The 20,553-nt window shown below is 42.1% G+C and overlaps 1 protein-coding gene across 4 annotated transcripts in view; it reads left to right on the top strand.

Moving 5' to 3' along the window:
- Nucleotides 1-20,553, top strand: part of rgs12b (regulator of G protein signaling 12b) — a 91,308-nt gene that overhangs the window by 35,710 nt on the left and 35,045 nt on the right. For all 4 annotated transcript variants that reach the window (XM_042342901.1, XM_042342892.1, XM_042342898.1 and 1 more), the window contains exon 4: nt 11,636-11,657. In XM_042342901.1, the coding sequence (XP_042198835.1) occupies nt 11,636-11,657 (22 nt within the window). The remainder of the gene's footprint in view (nt 1-11,635; nt 11,658-20,553) is intronic.

The raw sequence follows: 20,553 nt of genomic DNA, 5'->3' as shown, positions 1-20,553 counted from the left end.
GTAAAGGAAATTAAATTGACTTCTGTAGGTATAAAATTAAAATTTGGTATTACTGCTCCATTTTCATAGGAGATGTGGTCTGAGATGTAATACATTTTATTTTGATAGAAAAAAAAGCCTAAAACTTGTTAACTTTGTCAGTGTAACTCAGAAGTCTTGTGTTGTGTCAACAGTATTTTCTGATGGCTCTCACATTTATTTAAAGTATTCTCATATAATAATATGAAGTATTCTCCATAGTTTTGTAAAGATCTTTAATATCCTTTAATTTAGTAAAGAATTACCTGTTTACTTTAAATTGAGAAATCTTTTGCAAGATTGCATTGTTAATATTTCAGATTTATAAAGAGCAAGTTCTAAAATATCCTGAGGCTGCTGATATGAAATATGCTCGGGCATAAAATTCTAGATACAATTAATGGAATTCATGTTTTCTTTTAATAAATATAGATCATAAACAGTGGTAGGCCAGACAGAAAAGTCACCAAATATAGTACCACAAACTTGACAGCGCACAATTAGCTTGAAGGTAATACTGCAAACTCTTATTAAGAATCTGCCAGTGATAGCACTTCTGCTGTTGGGGACGGACACAAAATGAAAAAGAGAGGGTCTGCTTTGAGTTGCAGCCAGCTGAATCAGTTTTGCTGAGTTGGCCTTTATAAACTTATATCTTTATTTCCACTTGTGAAACTTACAAGATAATCACCAATCTGATTTTAAGATGGGGGAGCACATATTTTATTGTGCATTATCGATTTTATAATTTTTTTTAGATTTCAGACAAGACACTTATTTTTTTCATTTATTTTATTACTTTATTTTTTTTTGTGATATAAACTATATAAACTATTTAACTTGATTTTCTTTTCATCGTTTGACTCCTTCCTCCTTTCCAAACTGGTGACTTATTAAACTCACTTAATTGACAACAACAACTTGGATTTATATAGCGCTCTCCACGCCGGACGGCATCTCAGAGCGCTTCACAGTAACAAAATCCCGGGGCTGAGCCAGGGGGAGGGGGAGGAAGGTGACCAAAGGCACGGTCGAAAAGAAAGGTCTTCAGTAGGGACCTGAAAGTAGGAAGAGAGGGAGCGAGGCGACGGGAGTGAGGAAGGGAATTCCAGAGCCTCGGGGCATAGTGGCTGAAGGCACGGCCGCTGAGGGTGGAACGGAGGACTCGGGAAGGCCAGACCCGGAGGAACGAAGGCAACGGGTACTGTTTTGAGGAGAGAGGAGGTCAGAGAGGTAGGGGGGTGCAGAGGAGTGCAGGGACTTGAATACAAGGGTGAGGATCTTGAAATCGATCCTCTCTGAGATAGGCAGCCAGTGCAGTCTGGCACGGACTGGGGTGATCGGGGAACGTAGTTCCATGCGGGTGAGAATGCGGGGGGCAGAGTTTTGGATGATTTGGATTTTATGGATGGTGGTGGATGGGAGACCGGTGAGGAGGGCGTTAGAGTAGTCCAGCCGAGAGGTGACAAAGGCATGGACTAGGCCTTCGGAGAGAGGTATTTGTGGAGACGGGCGATGCGTTGGAGGTGGAAGAAAGCGGTGCTGGTGAGGGACCGGATATGGGCGAGGAAGGACAATTGGGGGTCGAACCTGACGCCAAGGTTGCGTACGGGTTCGGAGAGTTTTAGGGGGAGGTCGGGTAGGTGGAGGAGGTAAGAGCTGTGGGATTTGAGACGTTGATGAGAGCCTAAGAGTATGGCTTCTGTCTTGTCGACGTTCAGTTGAAGGAAATTTGCGCTCATCCAGCCCCTGAGATCTGACAGGCAGGCTGACAGAACATCAGGGGACTGGGGGTCACAAAGAGAGGTGGAAAAGTAGAGTTGGGTGTCGTCCGCGTACATGTGGAAATGTACCCCATGTCTGCAGATGACATCCCCAAGCGGGAGCATGTAGATCAGAAAGAGGAGGGGGCCAAGGATGTATCCTTGGGGTACCCCGCAGATAACCGGGTGAGAGCGGGAGGAGAAGCCATTTATGCAGATATACTACTGGCGGTTTTTGAGATAGGACTCGAACTAGGCGAGTGCGGTCCCACTGAGGTGGATGACCAGAGGAAAGGCGGTGGAGGAGGATGGCGTGATTGACTGTGTCGAATGCGGCAGAGAGGTCCAGGAGGACAAGGAGGCAGAGGGAGCCCTGGTCACAGAGAGAGAGGATGTCGTTTGTGACTTTCACAAGCGCAGTCTCTGAACTGTGGGCGGAAACCGGACTGGTGGGGTTCAAAGAGGGAGTGGGAGGAGAGGTACGCGCGAAGTTGATTGACAACAACGCGTTCTAAGACTTTAGTGAGGAAGCGCAGGTTGGAAATGGGGTGGTAGTGGCTGGGGTTTGAGGGATCTAGGGAAGGTTTTTTGAGGAATCTCAAAAAGTTAGTTTAAAGTTAGTTAAAATTATAAAAACAGAAAATGAAGTAGTCATATTTGAAAATCATTGGCCATACTGTTAAATACTGTAAATAGTACATGATCAAAATAATGTTTTGGATCACAATTATCACATTTATGGAAGATGTATTATGAACGCGCTATATCAAATGCAAGGATTATTATTAAAACTCTTGACACCACCTTAAGAGCACTCGTAGATTACAAAATTAAAACTGTGTTTGAGAATTTGCCAAATTCTGAACACTTTGAAGTGCTGTACTAATATAATAAATCTATATCCAGATGGAATTCTTCCCCTCATATCTCATCAGCAAAATTCTTGAATTTTCATGGTTGGCTGGTAGAATACAGACTAAACTAGGAAGTTCTGCATCAAATCAATTAATTTGTGGAAGTTTTAGGCACTTCTGTGTAAAAATAAGGTCTTGTTTTAAATGTCCTACTGTTTTGAGGCCCACATTAAAATAATCTATGATGTTTACGCATCTGTGGAACATTCATTCATATAAAAAAATAGTGGGACTGTTCTTACTGTGAAGAAATGCCAATTTTGTCAAAAGCTATGAAAGGTTTCCACGAGGGATTTTGTGACCAGATATTGTAGAGTGAGACACTGGTACTTGTGTGAGGCATAACAGATCTTGCACAATCAAATTGGGCTGTAAAGGGACTTGTTGTGAACTTCCCAAGCTTTGAAAAGTTTGTGTGAAAGCTATAAGCTGTGAATTTGAAGTTGTTTAACTTATCACCATAAATATACTTTAATGTCTGGAGCCAGTATTCACAATTTGCATTAACTCATGTTTAGTATTTAGCGGTTTGCCCACAAAATACACGGTTAATCCACTTTACGGTGTATCCTGTGAAGCGCTCTGAGATGTCTTGACGATATGATAAGGAGTTATATCAAATGCAAGGATTATTATTGTTGTATTATTATTAGTAATAGTATTAGTGTGGTTTAAGCACAATTAGTTGGTTATTTTTTATGCCTGTGTTTTGTTGTCAGACAATACACCACTTTATTTACAGAATTGGTTTACAAAAGATGTGGTGCTGCCCTGGGGGAAGCAAGGAAGTGATAAATGTAATCAAAATATTGGATAGGCCTGATTGCTGCCTCGCTCAGAATGACTAATTCAGCAAAGACTGCATTGCATATCAAACTTGGGACCTTCTTGGACCATATGGGGTAATTCACTCATTGGGTAAATTCACTGAGCAATTGGAGGAGCCCTCGTACCTTTGATTAGATCTCTAAATACTGTATTAAATTACAATATTAATTACCAATAAGTTCTCATAAATTATATGGCTGCATACAGTAAGATTTCCACTTCCTGATTATGGCTTGAAATTCTGGTTTTGATCATTCATTATTATAATAGGGAAATACCATTATATATGGAGAAATGTGGATGAATGTACTGTTTGTAGTGATAAGAGTTACATAGAATTACGCAGAATATACAGCACAGAAACAGGCCATTCGGCCCAACTGGTCCATGCCGGCGGTTATGCTCCACATGAGCCTCCTCCTGTCCTTCCTCAACTAAGCCTATCAGCATAACCTTTTATTCCTTTCTCCCTCATACTTATCTAGCTTCCCCTCAATTGCATCTATGCTATTCACCTAAACTACCCTTTGTGGTAGCAAGTTCGACATTGCCACCACTCTCTGGGTAAAGAAGTTTCTCATGACTTCCCTATTTGATTTATTGGTGACTTTTGTATTCCAACATTGATAATGTAAATTGCATCAATAATATTAACTGAAGAGGAAAGAAACCTAGGGATCTTTTGTAAACTTTGCACCATAACTGCGACGTCATAGATTAGTTTTCAGGTGCGTGCGCGCAAAAAAAAAAAAAAAAAAAACCCTCTGCGCCCCCCCCCCCCCCCCAGGGCTCACATCAGAGCCCACTATGGTCCTGTTGCGTTCGCTGCCCCAATCTACGGGATAATGCCATCCACCTGACCGCTCGCTCCCGGTCCCCGCGTGCGCACTATGGCTGCCGCTTTGACCCGAGCCCCCTCACCCCCTCCACCGCTCCCCCCTCCTCTCTATCCCCAAACCCTCCCCCCTCTGCATCTATCCCGCTCTCTCCTCCTCTCTCTCCGTCCCTCTCGTCTTCTATCCCCACTTGACCCTCCCACAACCTCCCTCTGTTCCAGCCTGGGAATCCTCCGCCGGGCTCACCGTGGCACTCGGCGTTGGCTGTCCAGCAGCAGCCACACCGACTGCCCCATTCCCCACCACACTCGCCAGCCACCCCGGACACAGACCCGGGGAGTCAACCTCTCCTCCCTCATCCCCATTCCCCCACCCCTGCCTCACAACCTGGACCCCCCTCCCCTCCCACACACCCTTCTGTCAACCGCTCCCTCCACATCGGACTGCAAAATGTCCGCTCCCTCTGCAACAAGGCCCTGGTCATCAACGATCTCATCCTTGATGAGAACGTTGATATCATGGCCTTAACGGAAACCTGGCTCACCCCAGGCGACACCTTCCCCTCACGGAGGCCACACCACCCGGCTACACCTCCCACCACATCCCCGCCCCAACCGCCGTGGCGGTGGTGTTGCCCTTATCTCAAGGACACCACTTGCCCTATCCCCCTACTCCACTGGCTCTTTCCCCTCCTTTGAGCACCTCACCCTCTCCCACCCCTCATTCCTCTCCCTTAAAATCCTCCTCCTCTACCGGCCCCCTAAAACCTCTCCCACCTTCATCTCTGACATTTCAACACTCCTCACATCTCTTTGCCTCTGCTCCGATCGCCTCATCATCCTGGGCGACTTTAACCTACACTTCACCCCTCCTGCTCCATCTCCACAGACTTCTCTTCCCTGCTCTCCTCACTCAACCTCTCCTTACACATAAACTCCCCCACTCACAGTCACGGCCACCCACTCGATTTGGTGATCACCCGGGGCCTCAGTGTCTCGGATGTCACTATTACCGACAAGGCCATCTCTGACCACTACTTCATCTCCTTCACCACCTCCACCCCCCTCCCCACCTCCACCAGACCCACCACCATCTTCTACCGCCCTTGGAAGAAGTTACCCCCACAATCCCTAACCGATGCCTTGGAGTCCTCTGAACTCCTCTCCCTCTGGCCTTCAACCCTCACCGACCCCTCTTCTCCTCTCTCCCTCCTCCACAATACCCTCTCCTCCACACTCGATACTCTTGCCCCCATCACTTCCCGCACTGTCTCCTACTCCCGCTCCTCCCCCTGGTACACCACCCACCTCCGCTCACTGAAAAGCCAGGTGCGGGCCGCTGAACGCACCTTTGTCAAATCTGGCCTAACGGTCCACCGACAAATCTGGCTGGACCTCCTCAAAATCTACCGCTCCACTCTAGCCTCGGCCAAGTCGTCCTTCTACTCCAGGATAATCCTGGAGGCGAAGAACAACCCCAGGCTACTGTTTTCCACCACAACCCGACTCCTCCGTCCCCCCCGCCACCCCGCGCAGGTCATCTCCTCCAACCTCCACAAGCTGCAGGTCATTCAGAACTCTGCAGCTCGTGTACTGTCCCGCACCAGGACCACATCACTCCCACCCTCGCTCACCTCCACTGGCTCCCCATCCCCCAGAGGATCGAATTCAAGATCCTCATCCTCACCTACAAGGCCATTCACGGCCTCGCTCCCCTCCTACCTCTCCGACCTACTATCCCCCTACTTACCTGCCCGTACCCTCCGTTCCTCTGGCTCCGGTCTGCTCCACATCCCCCGCCCCAACCGCCCTACCATCGGTGGCCGGGCCTTCAGCCTCTCAGCCCCGAGGCTCTGGAACTCCATCCCCCAGTGCCTTCGCCGCTTCCTCCCTTTCCTCCTTCAAGGCCGGTCTCAAAACCTTTCTCTTTGACCGAGCCTTCAGCTCCCCTCTCGACTCTCTTCCCCCTCCTCGCTCCCTCCCTTCCCTCCCCTCACCCTGACCATTTCCCCCCTCCTCGCTCCCTCCCTTCCCTCCCCTTACCCTGACCATTTCCCCCCTGTCGGGTCATGACCCAACTGTGCAGCGCCTTGGGACGTCCTCCTGACGTGAAAGGCGCTTTATAAATGGAATCTTGTTGTTGTTGTATAAAACCATAAAAAGCCATAAAACCCCCAAACTCTGGAACACTCTCCCTCAATCCCTCCATCTTGCCCCAACCTTCCCCATCTTCAGGTTGAGCCCGAAGACCATCCTCTTTGACCCTGCCTACAGTCACCTCCCCCGGCTTGGATTTGTGCACTCTGGGACGCTTCTCTGTGTGAGGGATGCTATATAAATGCAAATTATTGTTGTGGTTGTATGTATAGGGCTGGAAAATACCCTAATTTTGTGGTCCAAAATATTTTAAAAAAATGTAATCTCATGTCCCTCAATTTCTACACTAGTTATCAATATTGCTGATTTCACATGTGAATTTAAACTATTTTAAACTTACTAGACAAGTTGTTTGTGTTACTAACTACTGCAGCATTCTGTGTTTTAGAAATGTAAGGGTTAATGAACTTCTCATTTAAGGAATTTGACTGCATTCTGCGGCACACCCTAACCAAGAGAAAACTTGCAAAAACAGCCTGCATTGTGTAAAGCACGTTGATGTTTGCTGATTTGTGTATCAGCCTGTCTCACCCAGTTGGCAGCACTCTCGCTTCTGAGTCAGAAGGTTGCGAATTCAAGTCCCATCTTGGAACTTGGAACTCGTAAAATTTATGCTGATGCAAAGAATATTTTGTTAAGCTTTCATAAATAGTTGTGTTTTTATCATCTTCTGATTGCTAATCAAAATAGTGGGATCTAATTTTCAATCTTTTCTTAGCAATCTACTTTTCCACAAAGCCTTACTAAAAAAACTGGTATAAAATTTGCAATGTTTGATAACCAATTTCTTATGATAACTAACACAAAGAATGCTTTGTCGAACACCATTAATTTCATTCTTTAACTATTTCCAGTGTAAATCCCAATCCTAGCCCCTCAGGTTCTAGGAAATACCTGAAACTCTTAAAACTCAGCATGTCAGGTCCGGAAACTGACAAAATAATACCCGTTTACTCCAGTTTATATACTAATTATCTGCTGGTTGAGACAGAACATCACTATGGAGGGATGGGAGGGGGCGTACACACGGAGGGAGGAGGTTGTGTTCACACGGAAGGAGGAGGTTGTGTTGATTGCATTATGAGTTTATGACGTGAATAATTAGGCAATGAAATTAGGCATTGTAAATTCAGGGACATTCAGTGGTAAATCTTTCAACAAAGCACAGCATTACAAACTGAGAATTTTGTTGTGCAAGCAGTTCAGCAGTGTCACAGGATCGAATAGTTGTCACAATACAGTAAAACTCTCATAAATCTTATCTGTATAAATCATATAATTGCCTAAATTGTACATCTGCCCAAGTATTCAGCCACTGTGTTCCGCTGAGTTTCCTATTAAATCCACTTAAATTTATCTGCGCTGGTCGTATCGACAATCACGCAACTTGTAACGCTGCTTATCGTTGCCGGGTCAAAGCTTTGTTTCCCATGCCTCCCTCAAACAGAACACTGAACATACGCACCCCATAGAATACAAAATTAAGCCTCTCAGCGCCCTCCCCCTCCCCCGGGGGCAAAACATCAACCATCATCGTGCAATAGTAGTGGGGGTTGGGGAGGGCTGAGAGAGGAAAGACCATCACCTGATCATTTGGTGAGTGAGGGGGTGAGGAATACATGATCACATAGGGAGCGAAGTGGACCCTTCACCGCATGCTCGCCTACCGAGCTTGAAGCAGCCTACGCAGTGCTCCATGTGAGATAATCATGGGAACCTAAGCCCCGACCCGTCACACGCACTTAATATCTGTAGCTGAAGGACTTGAAGGAGGATTTCTGGGTCCAATATCTCAGAGGTAGCATAGATTAATGAAGCATTAAAAAATGTCATGCCAAAAAAAAGTCATCAAATATGGCTTCTTGACAAACTTTCCTGTGCATGTGTGCTATGCGCAAGAAGCGCCATTGACATTACTTCTTTTGTAAAATGATGTCAGCAGTGCTTCCTGCGAATAAATAGTGTGCTATATGCAGAAAGTGATGTAAGTAGTGACCTAACATCCTGGATGTCAGCCATTTTTTAGTTTGGGAACTGGCTAATCTGCGACACAAGTTGCGTGTATCAAATTTCAAGTTAACCCAGATCAACAAGAGACCAGTGCTATAAGGTTGGTAGTGCTATACTGAAGGTGGGGTACAATAATGTACAAATTGAGACAGGAGTTGAAAGTGCTTGAATGGAGAGCTGCCATTCAATATCTAAATAATAATAATAATCCTTGCATTTGATATTGCGCTTTTCACGTCTTCTAGACATCCCAAAGTGCTTCACAGAACGCGGCAGCCAATTGCGCACAGCAATGTCCCACAAACAGTCGTAGATTGAAAATGACCAATTTATTATTGTTTTTGGTTTTGGAGGGATTATTATTAGGCTCTGTGTGGAGTAAGGAAACTTGCCCAAGGTTTCGCGCTCTGCCTGGAATTGAACTCAGGTCTCTCACTTACAAAGCGAGTGCTCTAACCACTGAGCTACAGGACTCCACAAATGCTCCCTCTTGGTGACATCATCCGTAGACACAGGGTCAACTTCACATGACACCCAACTCTATCTCTGCCTCCACCCTCGATTCCAGCACCACTGCTGTCCTGACAGAATGTCTGTCAGATATTAGGTCCTAGTTCAGAGCTCACTTTCTACAGTTGAACGTCAACAAGACTGAGGCTCTCCTGATTGGCTCCCGTCGCTCCTCTACACCTCAGGCATTGACAGTCTCACCATCCAAGGATGCACAATCCACTTCACTAAGCCAGTCCGGAACCTTGACGTCTTGTTTGACCCTCAACTATCCTTTCTACCCCATATCCATGCCATGACCTGCTTGGGATGTCCTCCTGACGTAATAGGCGCGATACAAATGTAATTTTGTTGTTGTTTTCACCATGTAACTAGTGCGCAATCTAGGCATCCGGATCGACCCCCAGCTGTCCTTGCTCCCCCACATCTAGTTCCTGACCAGGATCGCCTTCCTCCACCTCTGCCACATTGCCTGCTTACGACTGTACCTAACCGAAAATGCAGCTGAAACCCTTGCGCATGCATTTGTCACTTCCCGCCTGGATTAGTCAAACGCACTCCTCGCCTGTCTCCCCAGCTCTACTATTCATAAAATCCAGTTCATTTTGAACTCTACTGCCCACATACTGACCCGGACCAAACTCCATACCCCCATCTCACCAGCTCTGGCCAGGCTCCACTGGCTCCACATCACTGAACGGATCGACTTCAAGATCCTCACATTCAAATCCCTTCACTCCCTGGCACCTCCCTATCTCTGATCTCCTCATTCCCCAATACACTACCCGGGGCCTCCATTCGACTGGCACTACAGGGCTCCTGATATCTATTCCCTACATCTTAAGTGAGCCTGGCTCAGTTGGTGTCTCTTGCTTTTGAGTCAGAAGGTTGTGTATTTAAGTTCCACCTGGAGACTTTGAACTCCCATGGTCCAGGATGATACTCCAATACTGTTCTGAGAGTGCGCTTCATTGTTTGAGGTGCCATACTTCAGTTGAAACATTAAACCAAGGTCCCATCCTCCCCACTGATGTCGACTTTAATGATCTCATGACACTTCTCAAAAAGAGAAGGGAGGTTCCCCCAGACCTGGCCAACAGTTTCCCAAGATAAAATTCGTCATTCACTTCTTGGCTGTATGTGGGACATTTCTGCATGCAAATTGGGTGCTGCATTCGCCTACAAAATACACAGTCGCTGCACTTTGAGACATCCTTCTGACATGAAAGGTGTTGTATCAAATGCAAAGTTTATAAAAATTATTATTAATTTCACTGTTCAAATATGATGATCTCCAATGAATTCTGTCCAGTGCCTTGGGACATCCTCCCGACGTGAAAGCCACTATATAAATGAAACTTGTTTGTTGTTGTTGTTGTCTTCCTCCTCCCAACACTGTAGACACATTGGTGATTGGATATGTCATTTGATAGTTGTCCCCAGTAGAATTTTTATTTAAACAGAGTTGCTTTCAGAGATGGATGGATTTTGAGAACCTATTTAATAAGATATTTTAGAAGAGATTTATACTGATTGGATGGAAGGGAATATATTTACGCCAATAGGAAATGTCTCTGTGTTCCTGTTACCTACAATAGGATTCTGAACTAGATATTTATTCAGCCTCGTTCTGAAGGTACAATCAAAACAGCGTAAACTTTGATTTCCTGAAATTTTGTTCCTGGTGGTTAGTGTGTGTTATTTTGGGTGGGGGAGCGAGGGTTTGAAGGACAGTGGTGGTAGAAAAATACACAATTTCTATTAATCCTCAGTATCCTATTTGCTGACACTCTAATGCCTCATTTCGTGGCCTGACAATCCCATCTAAAATGGTTTGGGGGGAGATTAAATTTGTGTACCAGTCAATATCCAGTTACTGATTGAGTATAATTTTAAACAATGGATACATTGGAGATGATAATTTTCACCAAATTAATATTCAACATGTGTCTTGTACTTTATTCTTAGACCAAGTGAAATTACCTGATTACATCTGTGTCATCTATGCTTGCAAGCATTTTAAACACCTGGATCTCATCCCTTCTTGTTGCTCATACAAGTTCAATTTTGTAATTTAGAATCCTAAATTGCAAAAGGTTTTTGTTTTTCATTTAACCCTTTCCAGTGTATCATTACATTGAATGAAGCCGCTCAATGCATGTTGAGCTATCTCAACGGCGTGATAAGACAATATCAAATGCAAGGATTATTTTTAATACTTAATTGTTTTGTTAATTTTGGCTTGCGGTTCAGGTGTAATCTCTCTTCTAGTTTTCCTGGCTGTATAAATGCCAGCAGTACCGAGTCCCGGAGCCTTGCCTCTTGCCAATCTGCACCTAATATTCTCTGGAATCAGGTTAGCAGGGTGAATCCCTCCAGGGAGGTAGTACACATTCCACAGCAGACACAGGAACATTTTCGTGTGTAGGGTGAAAGTTGTTTGTCTTATCTAGCATGTCCTTCCTTTACATTTCAAATGAAGCATTTGTTTTGAAATCATCATTGTTATGAATCATCAGTGATGTTAGTTTCAAACCAGACAGGAAAAAAACATTTGTAATGATGTGTTCTCACTCATGTCCATCTCTATTTTCTTGCAGACTGCAGCTGTCTCCGATGGAGGTTAGTGCACATTTTCAGATAAGTAAAAGCACGATATAGTAGGGCAACAATATTAAATTGTGTTAATTGTTTTTATTTATTTATGATTAGACCTTTAGTGCGTTTCCAAAATATACACTATTTATGGAATAAGTTTTATTATGGGTCAACACTGTAAGCATACTTCATTTTACTTGGCAATGATATGTTTCCTATGATTGCTGTAACATACAGATTTTCTATAAACCAAATAAACTGAAGCTTCTAACTTCAGATCATGTCTTCATAACATGATTTTTCTTTGGATTCCGCCAGTATAACAATAGCATTGTAGAATAGCTGGTATATATGCAAATGTTGCACCTATGCCAAGCATTTAAAAAAAAGGAGGATTCTTGGCTGAATTGCTGGTAGAACCCAAATACACTAAATCACAAAACACTCGAATTAGCTCTTGAAAATTCTTCAACAAGCACAAGTTGTCCCACTGGAAAAAACAAATATTACAGCCCCTTTTTACCCTGTAGTTTGATCCCACAGGGGCCAACTCCAACCCCCATCCTGTCCTCCAGTAACTCATCATGTGTAACCATCATGTGTCAGCAGTATGTTGAACTTTGGGGAGAGTTATATATGAGCCCAATCCAACTAGACCAATGTCCATAAACATTAACTTTCCAGCACAGGAAAGTGATTAGGAGCAGGCTCACTGGCAGATTTTCCCCACTCTTCTAGATTTGAGGCTAATTGTGGCTGCCCAGATGAGATGAGATAATTAAGTACAGACCATGTTATTTTTTTGTCAGCCAGGTGTGTGACACATGTGAAAAGCTGTCACGTGATTAAGAGTATCCAAACCAGACTGTATTCCACGTGTATATGCCGCCCACACATGGAAATTTCTGTTTGTTTGGAATAGAATGTACACTCTCTTCCTGGTGGGACACACGCTGGTTACTTAATTTTCAAGAGTATTAGACTCAATTTGGCAAGAGCCGAGGCTTGGGGACCCTAACGTGTGCATTGGGGTAATACTGTTAATTTAACTTGCTAAAAGCAGCATAGTTTACCATTGGGAGGGAACATTGTCTGGCAAGCTTCCAGCTGCTTGTTCACTTAGGGCCACTCCAACTATTAGGATCCCTTGGTGGGTTAACAAGAGCTAAATGGGAATATTCCCTATTTCCAGTGACTTGGTCTGCCCCTCCAGGACCTGCCGATAAGCCAAGCCGGTTGCTCTGTCTTTAGTCGTGCTCTGGAGAACTCAGACCTGTGTGGCTCAGAAATTGACTCCTGAGACCACCACAGAGGATTGATTTCATTTCAAAGTTCTATTGCCCAGCAGGTCACCTTGAAGCTAGTTCAGCTCGAAGCAGACTCCCCCTCCCCCCACCCGCTCCGGGATAGTATGGTTTGAAGTTACCTTCTGGAATTGTCTCCTTGCAGTCATTTTAGCAACTAAGCCAGCAGGGAAGCTAGGAATTCCCTCATGAAGTACTTATGTACCTCCCAAGTATATAAGATGTCTGCTGTCCGTGAGAAAAAAAATTAAGAAACGGAGGCAGAAGGATATGTTTTAGGTCAGCTTGCAAGTAAAGATGTAATGACCTCCAATATGAGAAATTGTGTCTTCCAAATGTCTCAGATTCACTCTATTTTCAGAGCATTTTAATTCCCAGTAGTTAAATTCCACTTGAGAATAACATTTTGCAGATTATGAAATTATTTAAAAGGTGTGTTGCTGTTTCTCTTGTGGCAAGATTGTTTCTGTTGGCTCATGTGTGTAGGACAAATTCAATTCTATATCTCAATGCTGCACCTCAAGCTTTTGAGCATCCAACAGAAAAAGTTTGAATTGATGACAAGTTTATCTGTAGGGTTCCAGTATTCAATGATCCAGAGGTGTGCAAGCAGTGTCATTGTCCTCTCGTCTACTGCTTGGGGAGAGCTACTGGACATTTGATCAGTTTATCTCAACCAGGATCACAAGTTAGCAAACTTTTGTGGAAAGTTAGCAAACTTTTGTGGAAAGTTACCAAACTTTCGAAGTTATCAATATAATTTGCTGCCATGACGAGAGAAAAGGAAGTGGAGAAATTTGGACAGAAAAAGATTTGGATACCCAAATACAAGCCTTTCTGAGGGAGATGTATTGAATTTGCGCACATATCATTTATATCTTTCACCGGCCTGTCTTGTGACTTTCTGATTGAAACTACTGATCCAAACCACTGTAACATTTTGCACACAAGATGCACACAGTTACATCACTTTAGAGTATATTATGGCAAAAAGCTTTGAGATGTCTCAATGACATGATAAGTGTTATATCAGATGCCAGGATTATTTTATTATTGTTATGAACCGTTTTTGTCTGAAATCATGTCCACTAGGAATTAGATTGAGTCTCTCCCCAAATTTATTTCACTTGGGATCTGATAGAGGCAGATTTCTTGTTCATTATCTTATCTAAAGTGGAAAATACAGTTTTCCAACCTTGGCATCACTCAGTTCCCTATTGGTGAACATTTAGAAATCTGGGGATTCAGCTTTTGGAACAATAGTATTGATTTTTGTTGACTAGCTGTGATAAAACGTTAATAGACTTAAATGCAGTAGACTTTTAACTGCTTTATAATGCATAGGTGATATATTGCAGAATTTAAAAGTTTTGTAGTAGTTTTTAAACAATGGATTTTAAATATAGAGAATAGGTTGTTCATCTGAAACCTGACAATAGACAACAAAGTAGTAGTGGTATGCAGTTCACTGTTTTAAAATATGTATTCACTTGACCTATTAACGAAAATCCATGGTGACTCACCCATCTTGACTGAGATTGGAAGCACTTTGGATATTTCCTTGTTAACAGCTCAGTAAATTAAATGTACTGTGTTCCTATTTTTATTGAATTGAATAATGTTTATCCTTAAATGAAAGTGGTCGTGAAATGCACAAGAATTAGGCTACTATTTTGAGTATTTAATTGAAATAAAATTATGGGGAATACAGCTATAGTGTTGTTTGTCTGCAAAAATTGTTGCTTATCAGTGAAACAACCTCTTATTCTGAACATTAAACTGTTGTTTTATTAACATAATCATAAAAATGAAATGATCTGTCTTGGTGCAATTCAGGTTGTTTTGTGACTGAAGTAATTTCATTAGTGGTTTGAATCTTTTTCTTATTGAAATAGAATTTTGCAATTAATTTGTAATTGTTCATCTTTGCTTTTATAATAAGCTTCAGCTTGCAGAAAGTGTCTGAAAAAACTCATTTTTGTCAGTATTACTCTCAATCTAGGGGAGTTGTATTGAGCCATAACATTCGATAAATAATGCCTAAAATTTATATTATAAAACATTTGTATCTTTTTTTCTAAATATACTTTGAGGAAACTTTGGTATTTCTACTACAGAAGAATTAAATTAAGAATTTTCACTATAATAAAAAAGTGGAACTTAAAAAAAATGAATTCCTTCCCTGACTCTATACTTATTAATTGAAACTTTGTTTCTAGAACTATAATTGAAAGATAACAACAATAACAACAACAAATTCCATTTATATAGCTGCTTTCACGTCAGAACAACGTCCCAAGGTGGTGGATTTGAACCCGAGCTGGGGAGCTGATTTGGGAGGGGTGAGGGCCTAGAAGGTTGGAGATGGAGTGGTGGGGCAGAGGGATATAACTGAAGGTGCTGACAAAGAGAAGGGTCTTGAGACTGACCTTAAAGGAAGAGACGGAAGGGGTGAGGTGAATTGCTTCCGAGATTGAGTTCCAGAAAGTAGAGGCAGATATGCTGAAGGCACGACTGCTGAAGGTGGGGCGGGCAGGGTAGGGTATGTGAAGCAGGCCAGTGCTTAAAAAAAATGTGGACTAAATTCGACAGTGCCTATCAATTCTAACAGAAAAATAGTGTGTATCAGATTCCCTTTTTACATATATTTGATTTTTATTCTGCTGGTCTACATAAAAATACCTTTCTTGTAGCACATATTAAAAACAAATTGATTATACTGTAGCTCATCCTGGTTTCTAATTGTGTCTTAATCCTAGAAGTTTCTACCACTTAGTTCTTTAGCAACAGTGTTCAGATTGTTTTGTCTTTGATTAGATTCATAGGAATGGAGCTTAAAAAGGATGACTATAGTCGTTTTAGTCCTGAAATAAGTTAGACAGCTTTTGGTAACATGGATGTACCAAAAGCTATCTGTCCTACCACAAGTGGTGTTTTTCATTGGATTATCAATAATTTAGGTTCCTGTGGCAACGCCAGAGTACAAGTCATCCTAAATAATTTAGTTTGCTCTCTTAAAGCATTGTGTTTGACATTTAATCTGTTTCCCTTGCTTACGGTCAAGAGGAGGAGAATTTCTTTGAAGGAGCGGGCAGTCTAATTTCCTACAGGTCTTAAACTATCAGGAGAAACAGATAGATTTTCTTCATCTGAGGACAAGTAAACCTGGACAAAATGTCACTTAGGCTGGCAGTAGATGGTTTCCAGGTGTTACTGGGAAAGTACAGTTAGATTGGCATGGATTCTGGCACCAGGTTTGCAGCAAAAGGTTTGAAGTATTTGGTGAGACGGCACCATAGTGGATCCTATCAGGTTCAATCAGGTAAGCTGGGAGGGAGCAGAAGATCTTTATTTGTTTTGTCAAGAAGGGGTACATTTTGTTCTGTGAGATTATTTGAGAAATTTAAAATGTTAGCTGATTATAGCTATTGCCAAAACAGTACGTTTGGACAGATTCACTTAGAAAGAAGAACGTTTTAAAACTAAAATACTTTATTATTTAACTATGATGTGGTAGAGTAATAACACTTAACTGGAATCAGATTGGTTAAATGTTCCACACTGAATTTAATAGTATTTAATTACCCAGTACAGTTACTGTGCTTCAAAGACATGTTATCGTGGTCTTTTCTGCAACAAGTAATGATAAAAATACTGTTGAAGAAACACTGAAATTTACCGATGGTAGAAATACAACTGAACTTAATAGTACTGTATTTATTTGTGCTTTGTAGCTTGGTAAGAGTGTTTCAATTTGGGTGCTTTTTAATTTAATGAGATTTTGGTTCCCAGCTGCAAGAATTACTTTAATTTAGAATTTTTACTTTTAAAATTATTTTTAAGATAATATCTGGCTAAGAAGCATGGAATTCAGCACTTTCTTGATGCTGATGAAAAGCTTTCCTGATGCTCGCATGCCTAAAAAAAGACAGGAAGTTTTTGGAGCTTGGTTTAAATTTGAACCTAAAATTTTCCCAACAATAATAATAATCCTCTACTTCCTTCCCTTCAGCCAAATTTGAATCAATGTCCACATCTTGTACTTGACACCCAATGATATCAAGGCCTTTTCAACCCCAGCTTCAGTCATCCCCCTACTCTTCCTGCCCTCCACCCCTCCTGTTCCTAACCCCCAGCTTGGGTGCACATCCTTGACTGTCCAATGGTACGTCCTCCCGACTTCAAAGGCACTATACAATTGTAATTTGTTTTTGTTTTGTTGTGAAGGAGTCTTTTATGTGTTACTTTGTTCAATTTTGTTACTTTTGGAAGTCCACCTACATTAATGTCATATGGCTTCCCACAGTCAATTTGGGTTATCACCCCCTCAAAAAAGCCTGAGGTTTGTCAAATGAAATCTGTTCCTTTTGAACCCATGCTGACTGTTATTCACCAGGTTATTTTTATACGTTTGATTTTCCATATTCATCTTTTTTCAATTAAAGTAACTGCATTTTTATATAGAATCTTTCACGTTGGGAGGATGTCTCAAAGTGCTTTACACGATTTACTGTAGAGTGAGGTGATTGTGTATTTTGCAGGCAAACGTGACAGCCAATTTGATCCAGCAACATCCCACAAACAGCCATGAAGTGAATGATCATTTTTATCTGAGGCTTGTTGGCTAGGACATCAGAAACAACTCCCTTTTCTTCTCAAATATTGTGATGGATTCTTTAAGGTCCACAGGAACAGGCAGACAGAATCTTGGTTAAACGTCTCATAAGAAGGATGGCAAACCTAGCACTGCATTGAAATTTCAACCTAAACTATGAATTCAAAATTCCGATGTGCAGCTTGAAACCATTTAAAAATCTGACAATGACAATTTCAAAGTGCTCCGAGACACTACCTACCTGAAGGCGCTATATAAATGCTAGTTGTTGACTTGAGAGGCCAGAGTGCTACTGACTGAGCCAGACTGTCAAGTGGAATTTGGAGGAAAAATGTAAGACTTATTTAATTAAAATCCATACAAAATTACATTAGCTTTTTGTGGAGCAACCATTAACATTTTATTACAGTAAAATTGGGTCTCATTAGTGGGTGGGGTACAGTGCAGCATTTTCTCCTATACAAATTCAGTCTCTTTCTGAGTATTTTAACATCAGTTCTGATTTGTGGCTCATGTAACCTGGCATGAACATGTTAGAGGGTGGATGTGGAACTTGTGCCTTTCAGTGACACATTCCTTATTTTCAACTACTTTTGCCTTCTTCCATAAATGTAATTGTCCTCTTATCAGAAGTGTCTCTCAGTTTAGCACAGAGTCTCTTCTCCCACTCAATCTCATGGCCTTGAGGAATTTTTACAGTGTAGAGAGTAATAAATCACAAGATTTGTTGCGATATCATCTGGGATCTGATATCATATCTTGAATCTAAAGTAATATTGATAAAGTGTTTCACTGGCACAATTTTTAATATGAATGACATTTACAGCTCACAATTTCCTAGATGGTGAACCAGTGACGAGAATGAACCAATTTAAAATAGCTAACGAATGAGCAAATGGGAAATTTAGGAGGGTTTCTTCCACTTACAGAGTAGTAACATTCTACAATGGAACGTCAACAAGACCGAGGCTCTCCTGATCGGCTCCCGTCAGGGACTCCACACCTCAGGCACTGACAGCATCACCATTCGTGGATGCACACTCCACCTCACTGAGCCAGTCTGTAACCTTGGCATCTTGTACAACCCTGAGCTATCCTTTCTATCCCACATTCGTGCCATGACCCACTTTGCCTTCCCTCACCTCCGCAACATCGCCCGGCTCCACCACTGTCTCACACCGCAGGCGCTGAGACCCTCATACACGCATTCATAACATCCAGGCTTGACTATGCAAGCTTCCTGCTTGTCGGCCTCCCCAACTCCTTCCTCCATAGGCTGCAGATCATCTAGAATGCTGAAGCCTGTGGTCTCTCCCGCACCAGACTCCGTGACCCTATCATGACCCTCTGAGGCCTTGCTCTGCCCACCTCTGCGACTTCCTATCCCCCTACCAATCTGCCCGCTCCCTCCGCTCAGTGGGCTCTTGCCTGCTTCCTATGCCACACCTGACTCACCATTGACAGGCGGGCCTTGAGTCACTTTGCCCCCACCCTCTGGAACTCCATCCCACGGTCCCTCCGCCTTGGCCTCGTCTCCTTCAAGACCCGTTTCAAGACCATCCTCTTCGACCGTGTTTTCGATCACTTTGCCTCCCCCTGCCCTACACCCTTATAAGGGTTAATTTAATTTTGTGAACCTGCGGTGAAGTAAGGACTTACACAAATGTTATACAATTAAATAAAGTTTATTCATTCAGATTAATAATGGTTCTCTGTAATTAACAGAATGCATCCAATTATGCTTACGAATCCATGTATACTGTAGTTCACAATAACTTAAGTTGATTAAACCGAATGCTGTGGGAGAAATAGAGGAGCAATATCCAATTTAATGTCCATTTTAATCCAAATATATGTCCATCACAAGGTATCCAAGTATTGTTGTATGGTTCCCAGTTTGATATCACCCAAAAGTATCCAGTATTATTGTACGTTTAGTGTTGTTTAAATCGTAGTCTTAATCTTCCTTCTTTAGAAGCTGGAACATGGTTCGTGGCTCCAAGTTCCAATTTCTTCCTTCTCTCTCTTTCGAAACAAATGCAACATAGCTCTCTCCAGCTGCAGATCATTTTTCCATGAAAAAATGACTGATACGAAAATGAAAACAGTTTGTTGTTTATAAATAGTCTTTTGTTTCTCCTCCTTGAGAAAGCTAGCCACAACCAGCTCCCCTCAATGAGCTTGATGATGTGTCTCAAATATATAAACATCGCTAATATATTTGAGATATTATTTAACACATTAATTACAGAATCTTACAGTCAGGGTTAAGGTTCCAAACGTAAACCCAGTATTATTACTGTAATTAATGTAAAATTGGCAGTATTCTCCTCCATCTCTTTCACTGCATTTGATCTCAAACCTGTCTTCTGTAATATAAAAAGAAAAGTTAATTTATCCTCCCTGTTTTATTTGGGGTGAATTCAAGAATCTCCTACAATTTATTGATTTTATAATGAACCTATGCATCCTTGTGTCTTTTTCTTTCTCTTACTGGGATGTTGATCACATCCCAAACATGCCTTCTGTTGTTTAGTTTTTTCCCTTATTCTATTTCTTAACCAAAATGTTATTCATTCTTGATCTACTGCTGTTGATGTCGTTGCGACTTCTATACTTACGTCTTCTAAGGAATTAACAGATCTCAATGGTCTATGCATTGACTCTTCAATTCTTTTCCTGATTTGATCTTCCTCAAAAGGCAAAATAACATCATCCCAAATGTGAAGATATTCACTTCTTTTTGGATAATCATTTAACACACACTTGGGTTTTATATCCTGCAAAGGAGGGTTCCAATCAGGTTTATCATCACTGCATTTATACAATCTTGATCAATTACAGCACTTTGGACATGCATTTCTCTTGGTAGTATTGGCTACCCTGTACACTGAAGTACTTGCTTTATCCACAAATATGGTATGGTTCGGCATATCGAGGGTAGAATGGTCCTTTTAGATCATAGTTTTTTACTGTAAACCTTTGGCCAATTTCCCGCTTT

The sequence above is a fragment of the Callorhinchus milii genome, unplaced genomic scaffold (assembly GCF_018977255.1).
Source record: "Callorhinchus milii isolate IMCB2004 unplaced genomic scaffold, IMCB_Cmil_1.0 Scaffold1, whole genome shotgun sequence".
In the NCBI taxonomy this organism is placed as follows: domain Eukaryota; kingdom Metazoa; phylum Chordata; class Chondrichthyes; order Chimaeriformes; family Callorhinchidae; genus Callorhinchus; species Callorhinchus milii.
Note: the sequence above shows the minus strand (reverse complement) of the source record. Positions and strands in the feature narration are given on the sequence as shown.